Source organism: Teleopsis dalmanni, chromosome 2, assembly GCF_002237135.1.
Source record: "Teleopsis dalmanni isolate 2A chromosome 2, ASM223713v2, whole genome shotgun sequence".
NCBI classification, from domain to species: Eukaryota; Metazoa; Arthropoda; class Insecta; order Diptera; family Diopsidae; genus Teleopsis; species Teleopsis dalmanni.
Window position 1 is genome coordinate 34,791,768 of NC_051847.1, and position 15,459 is coordinate 34,807,226.

General features: G+C 28.0%; 3 protein-coding genes across 3 annotated transcripts; all 3 read right to left on the reverse strand.

The window, feature by feature from the left end:
- Window positions 1–1,994: 1,994 nt before the first annotated feature.
- LOC119674300 (caspase-like) lies at window positions 1,995–2,963 on the reverse strand. Its single transcript, XM_038085432.1, has 4 exons — window positions 2,654–2,963; window positions 2,439–2,577; window positions 2,249–2,372; window positions 1,995–2,175 (listed from the first exon to the last, which is right to left on the reverse strand). The coding sequence occupies exons 1-3, from the start codon at window positions 2,961–2,963 to the stop codon at window positions 2,285–2,287; spliced, it is 537 nt and encodes a 178-aa protein (XP_037941360.1). The 3' UTR covers window positions 1,995–2,175; window positions 2,249–2,284.
- A 2,089-nt stretch (window positions 2,964–5,052) lies between these two features.
- On the reverse strand, window positions 5,053–6,599 carry LOC119674301 (caspase-1-like). The gene is made up of 4 exons (XM_038085433.1): window positions 6,422–6,599; window positions 5,483–5,800; window positions 5,251–5,389; window positions 5,053–5,179 (listed from the first exon to the last, which is right to left on the reverse strand). Exons 1-4 carry the CDS (start codon window positions 6,597–6,599, stop codon window positions 5,053–5,055), a joined length of 762 nt encoding a protein of 253 aa, XP_037941361.1.
- A 771-nt stretch (window positions 6,600–7,370) lies between these two features.
- LOC119684943 (mucin-5AC-like) lies at window positions 7,371–13,094 on the reverse strand. Its single transcript, XM_038099094.1, has 4 exons — window positions 11,381–13,094; window positions 9,047–9,322; window positions 8,851–8,986; window positions 7,371–7,574 (listed from the first exon to the last, which is right to left on the reverse strand). The coding sequence occupies exons 1-4, from the start codon at window positions 12,768–12,770 to the stop codon at window positions 7,508–7,510; spliced, it is 1,869 nt and encodes a 622-aa protein (XP_037955022.1). The 5' UTR covers window positions 12,771–13,094; the 3' UTR covers window positions 7,371–7,507.
- Between the last annotated feature and the right edge of the window lie 2,365 nt (window positions 13,095–15,459).

Consider the following 15,459-nt stretch of genomic DNA (forward strand, 5'->3'; position numbering starts at 1 on the left):
TACAACTTGACTGTTCTAAGTGAGATACCAACATCCGAGAAATTAAAGTCAGGCAGTAGAGTGGTAACTCGTCTGTCCTGCAGTTGCTCGAAATGTTCCTGTGTCCAGGTACCCATGTGAGTTAGCTACTTCGTTGAGAGAAACTCAGCATTATCAAATTGTTGACGATGTAGCTGTTGGGCCTACCAGATATTCTTGTTTTGACTAAAAAACATTCAAAGCTTTTTGAAAAATGTTTGAAATAGCTGATTTTATTGCATTAAAATATTAGTAATGTTATCTGTCGAAATATTAATGTTAAGACAATGAGTGAATCTAGTACGAGAATTGCATATTTTTAGGTGCACAGATAAAAAATTTATTAAAAGTGTTCACACCAAACTCGGTAATTGTTTAATGGTAGAAGTTTTTGCAATTAAGGATAAGGCAGCAATGTCTCTTGGCGAGATACAAATAGTTGATATTAACGAACTCTAGAGGTTCCTAAACCTCATAGACTGAAACTAATCACGGTAATCTGTGGATAATGTGGATTCAATAAACCAACCAACAACAATTAAAATAATATGTTTTTATTTAGATTGGCTTTTTAGTTCAAATATTTATATTATAATATATATATCATATATATATATATAATATATTAGTTCAAATAAAAAAATAACATATATATAATATAAAATTAATTATTAGGCATCCCTTTACAATTGTAATGGACAGTACTGAATCCAAAGAGCAACGTCGAGTATTGTGTTAATAGTATAATAGAATAATATTTATGTTTTGTAGTATAATTCAATTAAAAATAATTTAAAAGATTACATTATTTCTATTTATTGAATTTCCTAAAAAATTCATAATCAGAGAATAAAGATGATTGATTGAGATGGTCTCCAAAGCAATAACTTTCGAAATAATTTGTTGTTGAGCATGGTGATTGTTTACCACTTAAAATAAGGAAAACGTTATTTAATAAAAAATTATAAAAAATATATATAAAAATTTAATATTAAATTACTTTTCCAAGACTTCAACAGGTTCCATAACTTTTTTGATTATATCCATTAGGTTTTTGTCATGACCATATTTTATTAAGTACTGGCATAACGTTTGTGTAAAAACTGACCCGTCTCTGTCATCATAATATGAGACAAAACCTTGAAATGCAATATTATAATATTATATTATAATACATACCTTCATATGTAGAATAAAAGGTAGGTAAATAGTCAGGTATATGTAGGTCTTGTATTTTAACACTTTGCCAGGGATAACTCTGTACATTTGTAGTCCTAGCATTTAGGTTTTGTCATCATAAATATTTTAACTATTTTTAATATAATTTTCATACCGTCATATATTTAATCGTATGTTTAATCGTATGGTCGTATGTTAATCCCTTTTCTAATCCGATATTATAAATAAAATATAAAAAAAAGAAAATATTCGGGACACATTTAGAAAAATTTCACGGTTAATATTAGTTCTTAAATATAAACAATTTCTAAAAATATTAATTAATTATTTTTAAAACGTAACAAATTTTAAGTTTTCATCATTTATAGAGCCTGAAATAGGGCCGTTTAAAAGTGTGACTACAATGCTGATTCTCAAAACCCCATCTCATAGAAAAAAAAATCACAGGTGTTCTTATTTTATGAAAGGAACTTAAAAGAAAAATTTGGGTGAAGCTAAAAAGCTGTCCGATTTTTGTTCGAAAGATTTCCTTACCTCTTTTTATAACTCCTTCTATTTTTGCTTTTGTTAGGTCTTCGTGATACAAATATACTATTTTAAAACATTCAAGAAATTCAACTATCTTCAAATACCGGATTGTATATGAAAAATTTTTGCAACATATAAGACTAGTAGGACATGGCCCTATGACCGGACTGCAATTTTAAGTAAACAATGTCGGTGATGAACAGAAATAGAAGAAATCTCCTTAGGCTGATGGCAGTAAATACCTATTGGAGATTAGTTAGCTAGTATGGGAATTTTTAACAATAAACACAAAAGTATTTCCCTTTATTTGTACATGGTCTGTTTTTAGGAGACAGGCAAGACTTATAATCAAAGTCCGAGAAATTAACAATTAGTCATCTCTTCGCATTTTTATCATCCTTTTGCAATTATAATCGACAATACTGAATCCAGGGAAGCAACGTCAGGTATCTTGTTAGTAGTAGAAAACAATGATATTTATGTTTTATAATACAATTAAATAAAAAATAATTTAAAAAATTACATTTTTTTTATTTAAGAGAATTTCATACGATAAAACTCAGAAAATAGAGCTGGATTGATTCAGATAGTCTCCAAAGCAATAAGTTTTTAAGTAATTGGTTGTTATGCATGGCGATTGTTTACCACTTAAAATAAAGATAAAGTCATAAAAAATCAAATAAAGTAAATATAAAAATTTAATACTTAATTACTTTTTCGAGACTTTAACAGCTTCCATAACTTTTTCGATTATATACATTAGGCTTCTGTCCTGACCATATTTTACCAAGTACTTGCATAATGTTTGTGTGAAAATTGATCCGTCTCTATGATTACAATATGAAACGAAACCTTTAAAATATTGACAAAAAATATAAAATAAATAAAATCACATAAAATTTATATAGTAATATATTATTATACATACCTTCATATGTAGAATAAAATATAAGTAAATAGTCGGGTATATATAAGTCATGTATTTGACTTTGCACACATTGCCCGGGAAATCTCTGTTCGTTTGCATCCTCATTTCTGATTTTTTCCGGAGTATTTTTACCCTTACAAGTATCAATAAATAGAAATTTTGGTTTTTCATCCAAGGAACCGTTGCGAAGTAGTGAAAATATAATAGTATCTTCCAAATTATATTTTGTATCTTTTGCAGAAATTATACTTGTTCTGTCACCATGGCTCAATATAAAAATGATCATACAGGAGTGATCAGAAAAGTTCATTTTTTCTACTAACATATAATAAATTAAAAAGACACAAAATTTTAGGTTTTCATTCAGAAATAATTATATATTACACATTATATACAATTAATAAAAACTATCTACTTTTTATGTATGTGTAGTTTGGAAAAACATTTATAGGTTTTATCTCATCATCATTAATATTTTAACTTGTTATGGTCAATAATTTTCATACCGTCATATAGGTATTTAATCAACTCGTAGACACCTTAAACTAATAACCGTTTTCCAACGGGTTTTCAAAAAATAAATATTTTTGGTTGTCTTATTGGTTGTCAGTTCAAGATGAATAGACATATGTAATCTGTACTGATATATTGTGATGCGAAGACATTACATTATTTAAAATTTTGTATAAACTTGATCTTCAGTTACTAAGTACAGTAACATTAGTTCACTTTAAAGTGTTTTTACTCATAAATGACACATAAACAAACGATTTAAAAAATGTTTCTCTCTGTTCTCTGTTAAATGCGCTTATCAGATAAATGCGGGAGTTTTTCTTTTTGTATTAGCTTAATTATTAACATATATATATATATCATTATATATTATTAATATCATTATATTTTTCTTCATAATTAAATATCTAACTTCATTTAGATACTCAATCACTGAATATTACTTGGTTAAATTGCTTGGTTAAAAAGTTTTCCTACCTTTCTTCATAACTCTTTCTATTTCCGCTTTTGTTAGATCTTCATGATATGAATATTTTATTTTGAAACATTCAAGAAATTTAATTATAGCCTTTTTATCTAATTTTCCCGCAGATATATTTGGAGCACCATCAAAATTGAAATTATTAAAAATTAATGCGTATCCGGGTCCCGACATTACTTTTATAGACTAAGAACTTATGTATTCGAAGGTTTTCTTTTAACTACTAATATTTTTATGAGTACAAATTAGGAAGTAAAATTTTTTATAAGATAAGTCTCTTTCTGCGAAAGACTTCTGATTAGAAAGCTATCCGGGTCCCGACATTACTTTTATAGACTAAGAACTTATGTATTCGAAGGTTTTCTGTTAACTACTAATATTTTTATGAGTACAAATTAGGAAGTAAAATTTTTTATAAGATAAGTCTCTTTCTGCGAAAGACTTCTGATTAGAAAGCTATATAATATTTTCTATAAATGAGTTAAAAATACTATATTTAGAACATTATGTGTTTTATGTATCAAAACTGTTACCTGTTAATATCTTATATTTATTTGTAGATAGCAATATCGCATATAATCATTGATGAATTTATTGGTGAAGATGTGATATTTATAAGTCAGAATTTTCGATAAAAGTTATTAAGTTCAAATTGAGAGACTATAAATGAGAATCGAAGAAGATTAATGTCCAATCGATCTATTGAAACCTTATTCTAGTACTCTTTCATATTTAGTATTTCTTTTGTACAATGGCGTTGCTAAAGGAAGAATTTTAATAAAAATTTTGAAGTAGAGTTAGTATAACAACATAATACTTAAGAATATGGCAAACATTGGAAAAATGCATGTGGTAAAAGCGTTAAAATAAATATTATCGGATAGATTAGGTTGAAGTCACGACCTTGTATCGAAAGCTCACTGAAAAAATGACCCGTAATAATACTATAGATATTTCCGAAAGAACTTCAGTGGATAACATATGACCCAAGCCGAAAGCCATAATTCTCCTAATCAAATTAAGTGAAGAACCTAAGAAGTCTATAAATTTACCCAAGTCCCTAATTTTGATGTAGCTGTGGTGCTAACCAGACGCAGTTTGGATGTTCGAAAAAGAACATTTACGTGGAGGATTTTGTTGCCGAAGATCCAATTTAAACTGTTCGAAATAATTTTTTATAGAAAATTTTGTGTGTAAACTAAAGTGGAACGGGTACGAGCATTGTATGTTTTGAAGTACAATACATTAACGATTACGCATTCCTTTGCAATTTTAATAGGTATCCTTTTGCAATTGTAATCGACAGTACTGAATCCAGGGAAGCAAAGTCGAGTATTACGTTAGAAGTATAATAGAATAATAATTATGTTTTGAAATACAATTAATTAAAAAATAATTTGAATGATCACGTTTTTTTTTTTAAGGTGAATTTCGTATTTAAAAACTCTGAAAATGAAGATGATTCACTCAGATAGTCTCCAAAGCAATAACTTCCGAAGTAATTGGTTGTTAAGCATGGCGATTGTTTACCACTTAAAATAAAGATAAATTTATTTTTTAAAAAATCATATAAAATTAGTATAAAAATTTAATATTAAATTACTTTTTTGAGATTTTAACAGCTTCCATAACTTTTTCGATTATATACATTAAGCTTCTGTCATGACCATATTTTACCAAGTGCTGGCATAACGTTTGTGTGAAAACTGATCCGTCTCTGTCATCATAATATGAGACAAAACCTTGAAATGCAATATTCACGAAAAAATAATTATATAGTATAAATAAAATCACAAATGCATTGGCTTTATATATGAAGATATTATAATACATACCTTCATATGTAGAATAAAACGTGAGCAAAAAGTCAGGTTTATGTAAGTCATGTATTTGACTTTGCACACATTGCCCGGGATATCTCTGTTCATTTGTATCCTCATTTCTGATTTTTTCCGGAGTATTTTTACCCTTACAAGTATCAATAAATAGAAATTTCGGTTTTTCATCCAAGGAACCGTTGCGAAGTAGTGAAAATATAATAGTATCTTCCAAATTATATTTTGTATCTTTTGCAGAAATTATACTTGTTCTGTCACCATGACTCAATATGAAAATTATTATACAGGAATGACGAGTAAAATTCGTTTTTTCTACTATAGTAATGTAAAGACATATATTAAATGTTGGTTTTTAATCACGAAATAATTATGTGAAATATATATAGCTTCTTAAAAAAAACTTTCTATTTTCTATGGATCGGAAAAATATGTATAGATTTTGTCTTTTCATCATTAACATTTTATCTTGAAGTTGTTTGTAATGCTCTTCTAATTCTTATACTGTCATATATTTAATCAACTCGTAGATACCTTAAATTAATATCTTGGTCGTATGTTAATCCATTTTCCAACGGATTTTTAAAAATTATATATTTTCGGTTGTCTTATTTGTTTGATTTTAAGATGTATAGACCTATGTATTTTGTGTTGATATTGTGGTGGGAAGGCATTATTACATTATTTAATATATTATATAAAATTTTGTATTTGTTTTTGATATTCACTTATTAAATACATTAAGAATAAATGGGATATAAATTTAGACATAAACAAACGATCCTCAAAATGCGCTTATCGGTTGAATGCGGGAGTTTTTCTTTTTATATCAGCTTAATTATTGATATCATAATATTTTTGTTTATAATTAAACTTCATTTAGATACTCAATCACTTAATTTTACTTTGTTAAATTACTTGGTTAAAAAGTTTTCCTACCTTTCTTCATAACTCTTTCTATTTCCGCTTTTGTTAGATCTTCATGATATGAATATTTTATTTTGAAGCATTCTAGGAATTTAACTATAGCTTTTTTATCTGATTTGCCTGAAGATATATTTGGAGCACCATCAAAATTGATATTATTAAAAATTAAAGCGTATCCGGGTCCCGACATCACTTTTATATACTAAGAACTTATGTATTCGAAGGTTTTCTGTTAACTACTAATATTTTTATGAGTACAAATTAGGAAGTAAAATTTTTTATAAGATAAGTCTCTTTCTGCGAAAGACCTCTGATTAGAGAGCTATATAATATTTTCTATAATTGAGTTATAAATACTATATTTAGAACATTATGTGTTTTATGTATTAAAACAGTTGCCTGTCAATATCTTATATGTATTTGTAGATAACAATCTTAACCAACAAATTTAATTGTTAATTAAATTAACACCTGTTAAATTTACTCTTTACTCTTATGATAATGGGGATATATCTGGAGGAATATGTAAGTTCTCTCTTTGTTTGAAATGTTATCTAAATTACAATTTATGATCGAGATATGATCAAGTAATTTATATTCATTTATTTGATGACATTAAATTTTTTGTAATATTTTTATCTAATATATACTATTGAAAAATTTGTTCAAATTAAACTTAATTGAAATTATAATCTTCAGTACACAATTTTGAAAAGTTTTTCTCTTATTAAACATTATAATTTGATAAGGAAAAAAATACTGAAATAGTTATTAAGCTGTATTATTTATAACATTTTAAGTTTTATTATATTTTATTTAATTGTCTTATTTTAATTTTATTTTTAATACAAATTTTTGAAACATACAATATATTTGTTTATTTTTATATAAAATATTTAGTATACTTTTACATCTATCTATATAATATTATATAGATATGTATATATGTTTGAGTTATTAAGATAAAGCTATAAATATGACTGTTCATAATATTACAATATAGATCTTAACTTACTTTTTTATTATATCGAATAAGTTATTTTTAACTTAATTATAATGAATTATATTACGAAGAATACTACTTGAAGCCTAGATGCCTTAACAATAGTCTCCGAAAACAAATGGTATCGTAAGAGTGGTAGTTAGCGATGGAATTTGCATGTTACTGTCAAAAAAAAAACATTATTTTTAAATTTTAAATTTATATTATTATTATAACGTATATATCAATTATATCAATTAAAATATATTACAGAATTATAAAAAGTAATTTATATAAATTCTATTACGTATTTACTTAAATATCGGACCTTCCCTATCTAGAAAAATAGGCCAGACGCAAAATTTTTTAGGGAAAGTTATCTTGGCACTTAAGCTCAAAATGCACACAGTCATAGTGAAATAAAATATGGAAATTTTGTTGTTTTTTCAATGGTTTTGAAAAATTTGACATTGAGGGCAAGAGAATACAACTAAAGAATCAAATAATATTTTAAGAATAATAATATGGATGTTTTGGCTTAGGTTTGAGTGAAATAAATATCAGAATTTGAGTCTTTTTCGAGCAAATTGCTAGAAATGTGACCCCATCCACATAGAAAATATTTCCTTTTAAATTAATATTGATAATTAAGATTTGACTGCCTGCTTAACATGTCTTTATTGACCAATGACTAATGTCAAAGCCCAATGAAGAGCTTAAAGCAGATGTAACTTTTCATTATATGGTTTTAAGTGTTTAGTAGTTGTGTATTAAATACTTTGCACTACTTATACTTCAAGATGCAAATTAATATATTGGTGATCAGATATATCGGATTACTAATCCCATATGTATAGCGAGACTTATTTACTGATATTGGTTCAGTATGTTCTGGATCTGTACAAAGCAGTGTCTGGAAGATTTGCAATTTATTTTACTCTCCATCAAATTCGTAGGTATATGTTACATGGTTTTTTTGGGAAAGTTTTTCCGGAATATTTAACCCATATTAAGAATGCTCTTTTTGTAAAATAATTCGAAAAACTAAAGGATTAAATCCTACTTGAGGCCTGAGACTGTTAATATACATTTATATTGTTTAAGAAAAATTGCAGAATGATTTGCAGAATACGAATTATGTTTTTGTTGTAGTGAGTAGACAAGACCTTTTCTCTTCTGTCGATCAATAAATAGTGTTGAAGAGAAAATAATACTTATTAATTCAAAAAGTTCAGTTCATAGTGCTTATATTTGTAAAACTTTCTAGGTAAAGAGTATTAAAAGGACTTCATTTAAACCTTTCTTTTTTAAAATGTTTTACAAATTTGTAATTATGCAATTGATTTATTGATATTTTAGTTGTATAAATAATATAGTTCTATAAATAACATACATATATGTAATAATATTTATATATAATAATAATAATTATAAATATTTTAATAAGCTTTATACTTACTTCGTGCGTTCTTTAACTAAACGTAAGACTTCATCCATTATATATTTGATGTCTTTAGATTGGCCATGCATTTTCAGACTTTCACAAAGCGTTTGTATGAAAAATGAACCATCTTTTAAGCGATATGAGACATAACCTATAAGTTTGATATTATCTATTAGTATATGTAAATATTTAAACTCTAAAACGTTAATACCTTCAAATGTACTGTAGCATTTAAGTATTTCACTTGGAGTGCCATTAGGTTGTACCGAATCGGTTTTAAAACCCCCAATTTCCATAGCACCTTTACATGCCTGTATGAAAAAAATTTTTGGTTTGTCTGCCAATGTACGATTGCGGAGTATGGGAAAAAGTATTTTATCATCGATTGAATAGGTACCATTTTTGGCAGCAATTCCCTCATGCCTTGAACCATGACTAAGTATTACTATAATAAGGCATGAGTAATCAGCAAATTTCTTTCTCTCAACTGAAAAGAAAATATAAATAATATATGAAATTAGTATTAAATGATAATTGGTTAGGTTAGGTTATAACGGCGAATTAATAGATCCACTTAGGCCTATTGGCACATTGTGTTTTTGCATTAAATAATAATAACATAATATCAATTATCAATAATCAGATAAATGTTTCGCAATATTTGGGGAATGACCCTCTTTGATAAGAAATGCTTAATGTCGTCACTTTTTGTTTTAGATTGTTTTTTTTGTTAAAAAATATATACCCCTTTAAAGGTATATGTGTACATATGTGAAAACATAATATAATTTGCTGAATTAAACATAAAATAAATTTAATTTAATATTAAAAATTTAACGCCTGCCAAGGAATTATATATGAAAAAATAACTTAAATTTAAGGATATGTAAAAGATCTTGAAGTGAAATATATGTGGGAGGTTATTATTTGCAGCAATATATTTCAAAATCGAATAGAAGTATGAAAAATGTTTCTAATATTAACTAAGGTTACAAGTATTATATACATCATATACATCATATAAGAAGTTGTAATAAGTCCCTTTGCGGACTCCGACTACTTATCATATAATATGCTACTAAAAATTTTTTGAAGAGGCTCTTCTTCAGTCATACTTATTATTTTTGTGACTATGTCTGCTTTGAGGTGGATCGCATATAGTTTATGCTTATAGCGTCACCGAAGTCCCTCTTCTTCACAGATAGTGTTAAAAATTCACCGATAACTTTTCTTTCGAAAGCTGCTAAGAAGTTAGGGTGCTTTTTCTGTACTGTAATTTTTAATAAAAGATGGGAAGACTCAACGATATACAGGCATCTGTATGCAATCTAGCCACGTTCCGATAAAAGGAAATCCACAATTGAGATATCCCGTAGAGATGTCGGTCTTCTGGTAGATTTACTTACAGGTGCACTAGGGAAAAATGCTAGAAGATTAGGTCTCCCTTTCACTCAAATCTGTCGCAGATGCGGAGAAGACGATGAGAGTGCCTTTCATCTAGTGTGTTTTTGCTCAGCTTATGCACGGCGGCGGCGAGTCCCCTTTCTTAAGGTTCTTGACCAATTGCAGCATCTGATACTAAATATCATTTTATGCTTCACCAAAGGTTTTAGGTGGTTTTAAACTAAAGTATCTGATGTATAGTTGAACAGTAACTTTATTATTAGTAACTTTATTATTATTAGTAATAATTATTAGTAATATTAACAGTAATATTATAGTAAGGTTTCTGGATTTAAACAGTCCCCTTTCTTAAGGTTCTTGACCAATTGCAGCATCTGATACTAAATATCATTTTATGCTTCACCAAAGGTTTTAGGTGGTTTTAAACTTAAGTATCTGATGTATAGTTGAACAGTAACTTTATTATTAGTAACTTTATTATTATTAGTAATAATTATTAGTAATATTAACAGTAATATTATAGTAAGGTTTCTGGATTTAAAAAGTAGGTCTTGTTTATAGTAGGTCTTGTTTATTTTCACTGTATATGCATATATTATATAGACATAAAGGATTCAAAACAAAATATTTATTTTGTTATAAATAATAAACACACAATCGAAAACAATATTAAATAGCAACATTTTTCGTATCATTATAATCGTAATAACAAAAAATACTTCATTTTCGGAAATAAAGTGACGGTTTTCTCTACATATGTTTAGCTTATCAGAAATATTTTACCAAGATTGGCGGTGAACCCCCTAGAATATCGTTTTAGTTATATACTAATTGGTGCATATTGTGGCTTGCTACACTCAACTGATTAATTCTGACATATGTAGAACTATGAACTATAATAATTTTATTGTATATTTATACCGAATTTATTGCGTATACTTTTTATATACATAAAAGTAAATTTATAAAATATATAAGTGTATGTATGTACATGTGTTTTTTGATTTTGCATTAATTCAATCTAATGTGTTAGACACTCAAGATAAGATAAGCACTGCCAAAGAGTTCTTAATTTGATAAATGAATGTTTATACATATATGGTATAATTCACCACAAAACTTATATTGAAATCGTACTTACTATTATTCACGGTACTGTCGATCTTATCAAGTGTGGCATTTTTGATAACATTCACATTTAACTTGAACATCTCGAACACTTCCTTTAGGGATTTTACATCATTGGAACTACCATCACGAAACTCATTTTCTGGATTATCGAAAGTGTCATTATTAAATATATATGCATAACCTGGTTTAAGTTTAGATTTCTTCTTTGTCGACGCCAGTGAGGTATTGCTAGTATTGGGCGAAATATTTGGTATAGTAAATGGTGTTGAGCTTGGTGTACTATAAGTACTAGTAGTTGACTTATAACCAGGTGTATAAGAAGATTTTGTTGTGGGTGCTGCAGAACTGCTTTTGAATTCATTTCCAAAGACACTGACTGGGTTGTAGTTACTATTTGTAGCTAATTTTGTAGCCCCCATTGTGCTCGTAAGTGTGGGTTTAACTGTTGTTGTAATACGTGTTGTTGGAGGAGCTGTTGCAGTGATACGATTTGTATAAGGTGAAACATATGTGCTGGGAGTTGAATATACTGAAGAATTTATAGTCACTTTATTATTTATATTTGTTGGTTTAATTGTTGTATTTGTTGGCCTGGCATCGCTTTTAATCAATACTGGTGTCAAACTATTTGAACTCAGACTTGAAGTAGTGTATAAACTACCAGCAGGTCGCGTAATACTGTTATTTAGTGAACTATTTACACTAGCTTTACTATTGTTAAAAGTGTAATTACTACTTTTTGGTAGTATAGCTGGTACAGTTAGTGGCGAATTTGGTGAGGATAATTTAATATTATCTAATTTTATACGCTGTTTTTCAACAGAAGTGGTTACAGTGCGTCCATTTTTAGTGGTCACTGTTGTTTCTTCAGTTTTCACTAAAGTCGGTGTTGTTGGTGTAGTTCTATAGCGCATGCCGGCGCCAGTACTGCTGCTACTACTATTTACGCCGAAAGCTGTATGTGAGTCATAATTAAATGGGGAACGCGTTCCTGGACTAGTTGTGGTTTTAAATTTCGGCATACTTTTCGAAGAAATGCCATTACCATTGTTTGATGCACTATTGCCTGTTGGTTTAGTTTGGAAATTTCCAGAACGGCGACGTGAATTTATTTCGGATCTACCCATCTGTTGCAACATTTGTTCTAACTCTTCCGAGGTAGGAGTACGACGTGTTAGAATTTCTGTAACCGTTGCCTGCTGTTGACGAGTGACAGTTTGACGTGTTGTTTGATATGTAACTGTTCTTGTGTTATTATTAAAAATAGTAGCATTCTGGACTGTAGTATTTGTTGTTTCAGTTTGTGCGGTTGTAGTTTTGACAGATGTACGTGGATCTTGACGTACAATTTCATTAGAAGTAGATTCCTTGGGTTTATCTTTCGCTGTTCTCCAGAACATTTCAAATGGTTTATGAGCTTATGAGCTTATGAAACAAAATCAAAATCAAAAACAAAATACAATATCAACTTAATGATTTCCGCGAAATGTTTTTTTTATTCCGTTAGAACGACAAAAATAAACCTTCGATATCGTAAGTGACTTATAAAATACTGAATAAAAAATTTTTTGTATATATTTTTCGGAGCGAATTTCACTGCTGATATGTTAACTTAGATAAGAACAGCTCATTTTGGTGGTTCAACGAAATTCTTTTGTCGTAGTTCTTTGTGTACGCGTATATTTCACAAAATTTTTAAGTAGTTCAAAATTATGATTAAGCGAATATCGTGCTAAACTTATTATACATATATACATAAACGTAAAAAATTCATACAAATATACAAATTTATTATTTATTATTTCAATTTTTAATACTAAATTCAAAAATGAATCTAATAACACTTTTAGACTCTCTCAAAGTATTCTCACTCATACACCTGCGAGACGCCAATTATCGTTCAGTTATTTTCGATCAAAGATTGCGAGCGCGAAAGATTCAGATTCATGCGATACAAAAGCTAACTGCAATCGACTGAATAAGTTCGTGCATATGTACATATGTAGATATTTCCAATCAAAAGATACAAAGCAACGGAAAGCAGTTACTGAGAATTTTATACAGTACAGTGGAAACCCACTTTCTCGAATAATGAATCATCAAACTGGGGTTCGCTGCTGTGTACACATTTTAATTTATGAAGGCAGATGAGATATACTTTTTGATAAATTTGATTTAAAATATTTCCACATAATTAGTGAAGTTCATTTTGTGCAATATTTTTATTAATTATATATAATTTTTTTTTTATGAAGCGCATTTTCAACGATTAAAAGTTAAAGAGTGACCCCAATAATATTTCCCGGAATAAAATTTTCAATTAAACAGAGTTCAATATCTTAAAAATGCTTAACAAACTATAGCCATTCAATTGCTAAATCTGGGGTAACTTTTGCAATCGAGATTCAGTTATAGTACAATTTTTATTTTCGATAGGTAAATCTAGAGCCAAATAACACTCCAGTTTAGTTAATAACACTCTAGATATTTTGCCAGAGTAGCAATTTTACCTTATAATTAACAGCTGTTTTATATGAATTGACAATTAAAGTTTCATTTAAATTGACAAATGTATTTACGAAAAACATAAATATCTGTTAACACTACTACAAATATATTAGATTACTCTAAAAATGTTCGATTGGGCAACAAAATTTGACAGATGGAGATTAAATCTAGATTGCATCCATATTTACCAACGTCGTATATTGAATTCTAATGTGAAATTTGTAATTTGGGGTAAAATTTAATTATTAATAATATATTTTGTAATAAGTACATAAAATTTGTTAATCTAGGAAAATCCTCAGATTATTTAAAAGAATAAATAATAGAACATGTACATCCAATTCCAGTAAATATCAAAGCAAAGCAGCATTGATGTATTTTTTGGATTTCAATATATACCGACTGTCTAATAAAGACAGGATTGCCTGAGCGAAACTAGTTTATAGCACAGAATATAATCAGAAGATTTATTTTTTGTAGAGCAATGCAATAATCTTTTATATACAATAATTCCATTTTGTTATGATGACTAGACTAATGTAGACTAATGACAAATGTGTTGGTATCATCTCTATTTTGAGAACAATGTCTATTTATAGGCAAAATACCAATTACAACTGCTTAGTATAAATTAATTTAATGTCCACAACTTTTTAAGCCAACAATTTATAATATAAGTAAATTATTAGACAACATAAGCAATTCTTTTACTGAAAAAAAATTATATTGTAAAGTAATAAGCGAAGAGTTTCATATCATGTGACATTATAAAAAAAGATTTAAAATTTTTTATTTAACTTCTTTTTAAATAGTTCTTGGTGGACTAACGCTTTCATAAGCAATATATTTGATTTTGTCATAACTGATTTGACGATTCTATATATCATTTATATAGAGTTGATAACTCTAACTTGCTTCATTAGGTAAATCTCTAATACCACAAGCTCAGTCGTAATAAAAGTTATCTCTTTACAAGTTACAAGACCTTTTCAGTTTTGCAATAGCGGTCACTGCAACATATTTTAAACAAATGAGTAGATATCTGGTGTAAAATGATCCAAAATATTTGAAAGCGATTTAAATTACAAATCAAATATGTGAAGAGTAAAATGGTTCAAAATATTTAAGAGCGATTTAAATTACTAACAACCAATCCCCTTCATATATGTCATTGAGAATCAGTGCTTTCAATTAATCAATTTTTTTCAATCTATGGTATTTTGACATCTCTCTAATCAAACACATTCAAACATTAATAGTTTGTATATGGTAGATTGTGCCGTAAACTAATGTGCTTCGTTAGGTAACGGCCCAGTAATATCAGATCTGTCCTGATGAAAGATAATTCTCTACAGACAAAAAAACCATTCAATGCGAAATAGTTATAAGTAACTTTTTGATACTTAGACTATTTACATAATATCCGTATTTAAAAGAAGTCATGTTTTCACAGACTAATGGGATCAGAAGTTTATAGGTAACATATTAAAAAGAAAGTAACTTCTTTGTTTTTGAAAGTCTTTCAAACAATTTGCTGTTCTATTTCTTCTGTACTTCTATAGCCAATGATGTGATACGACT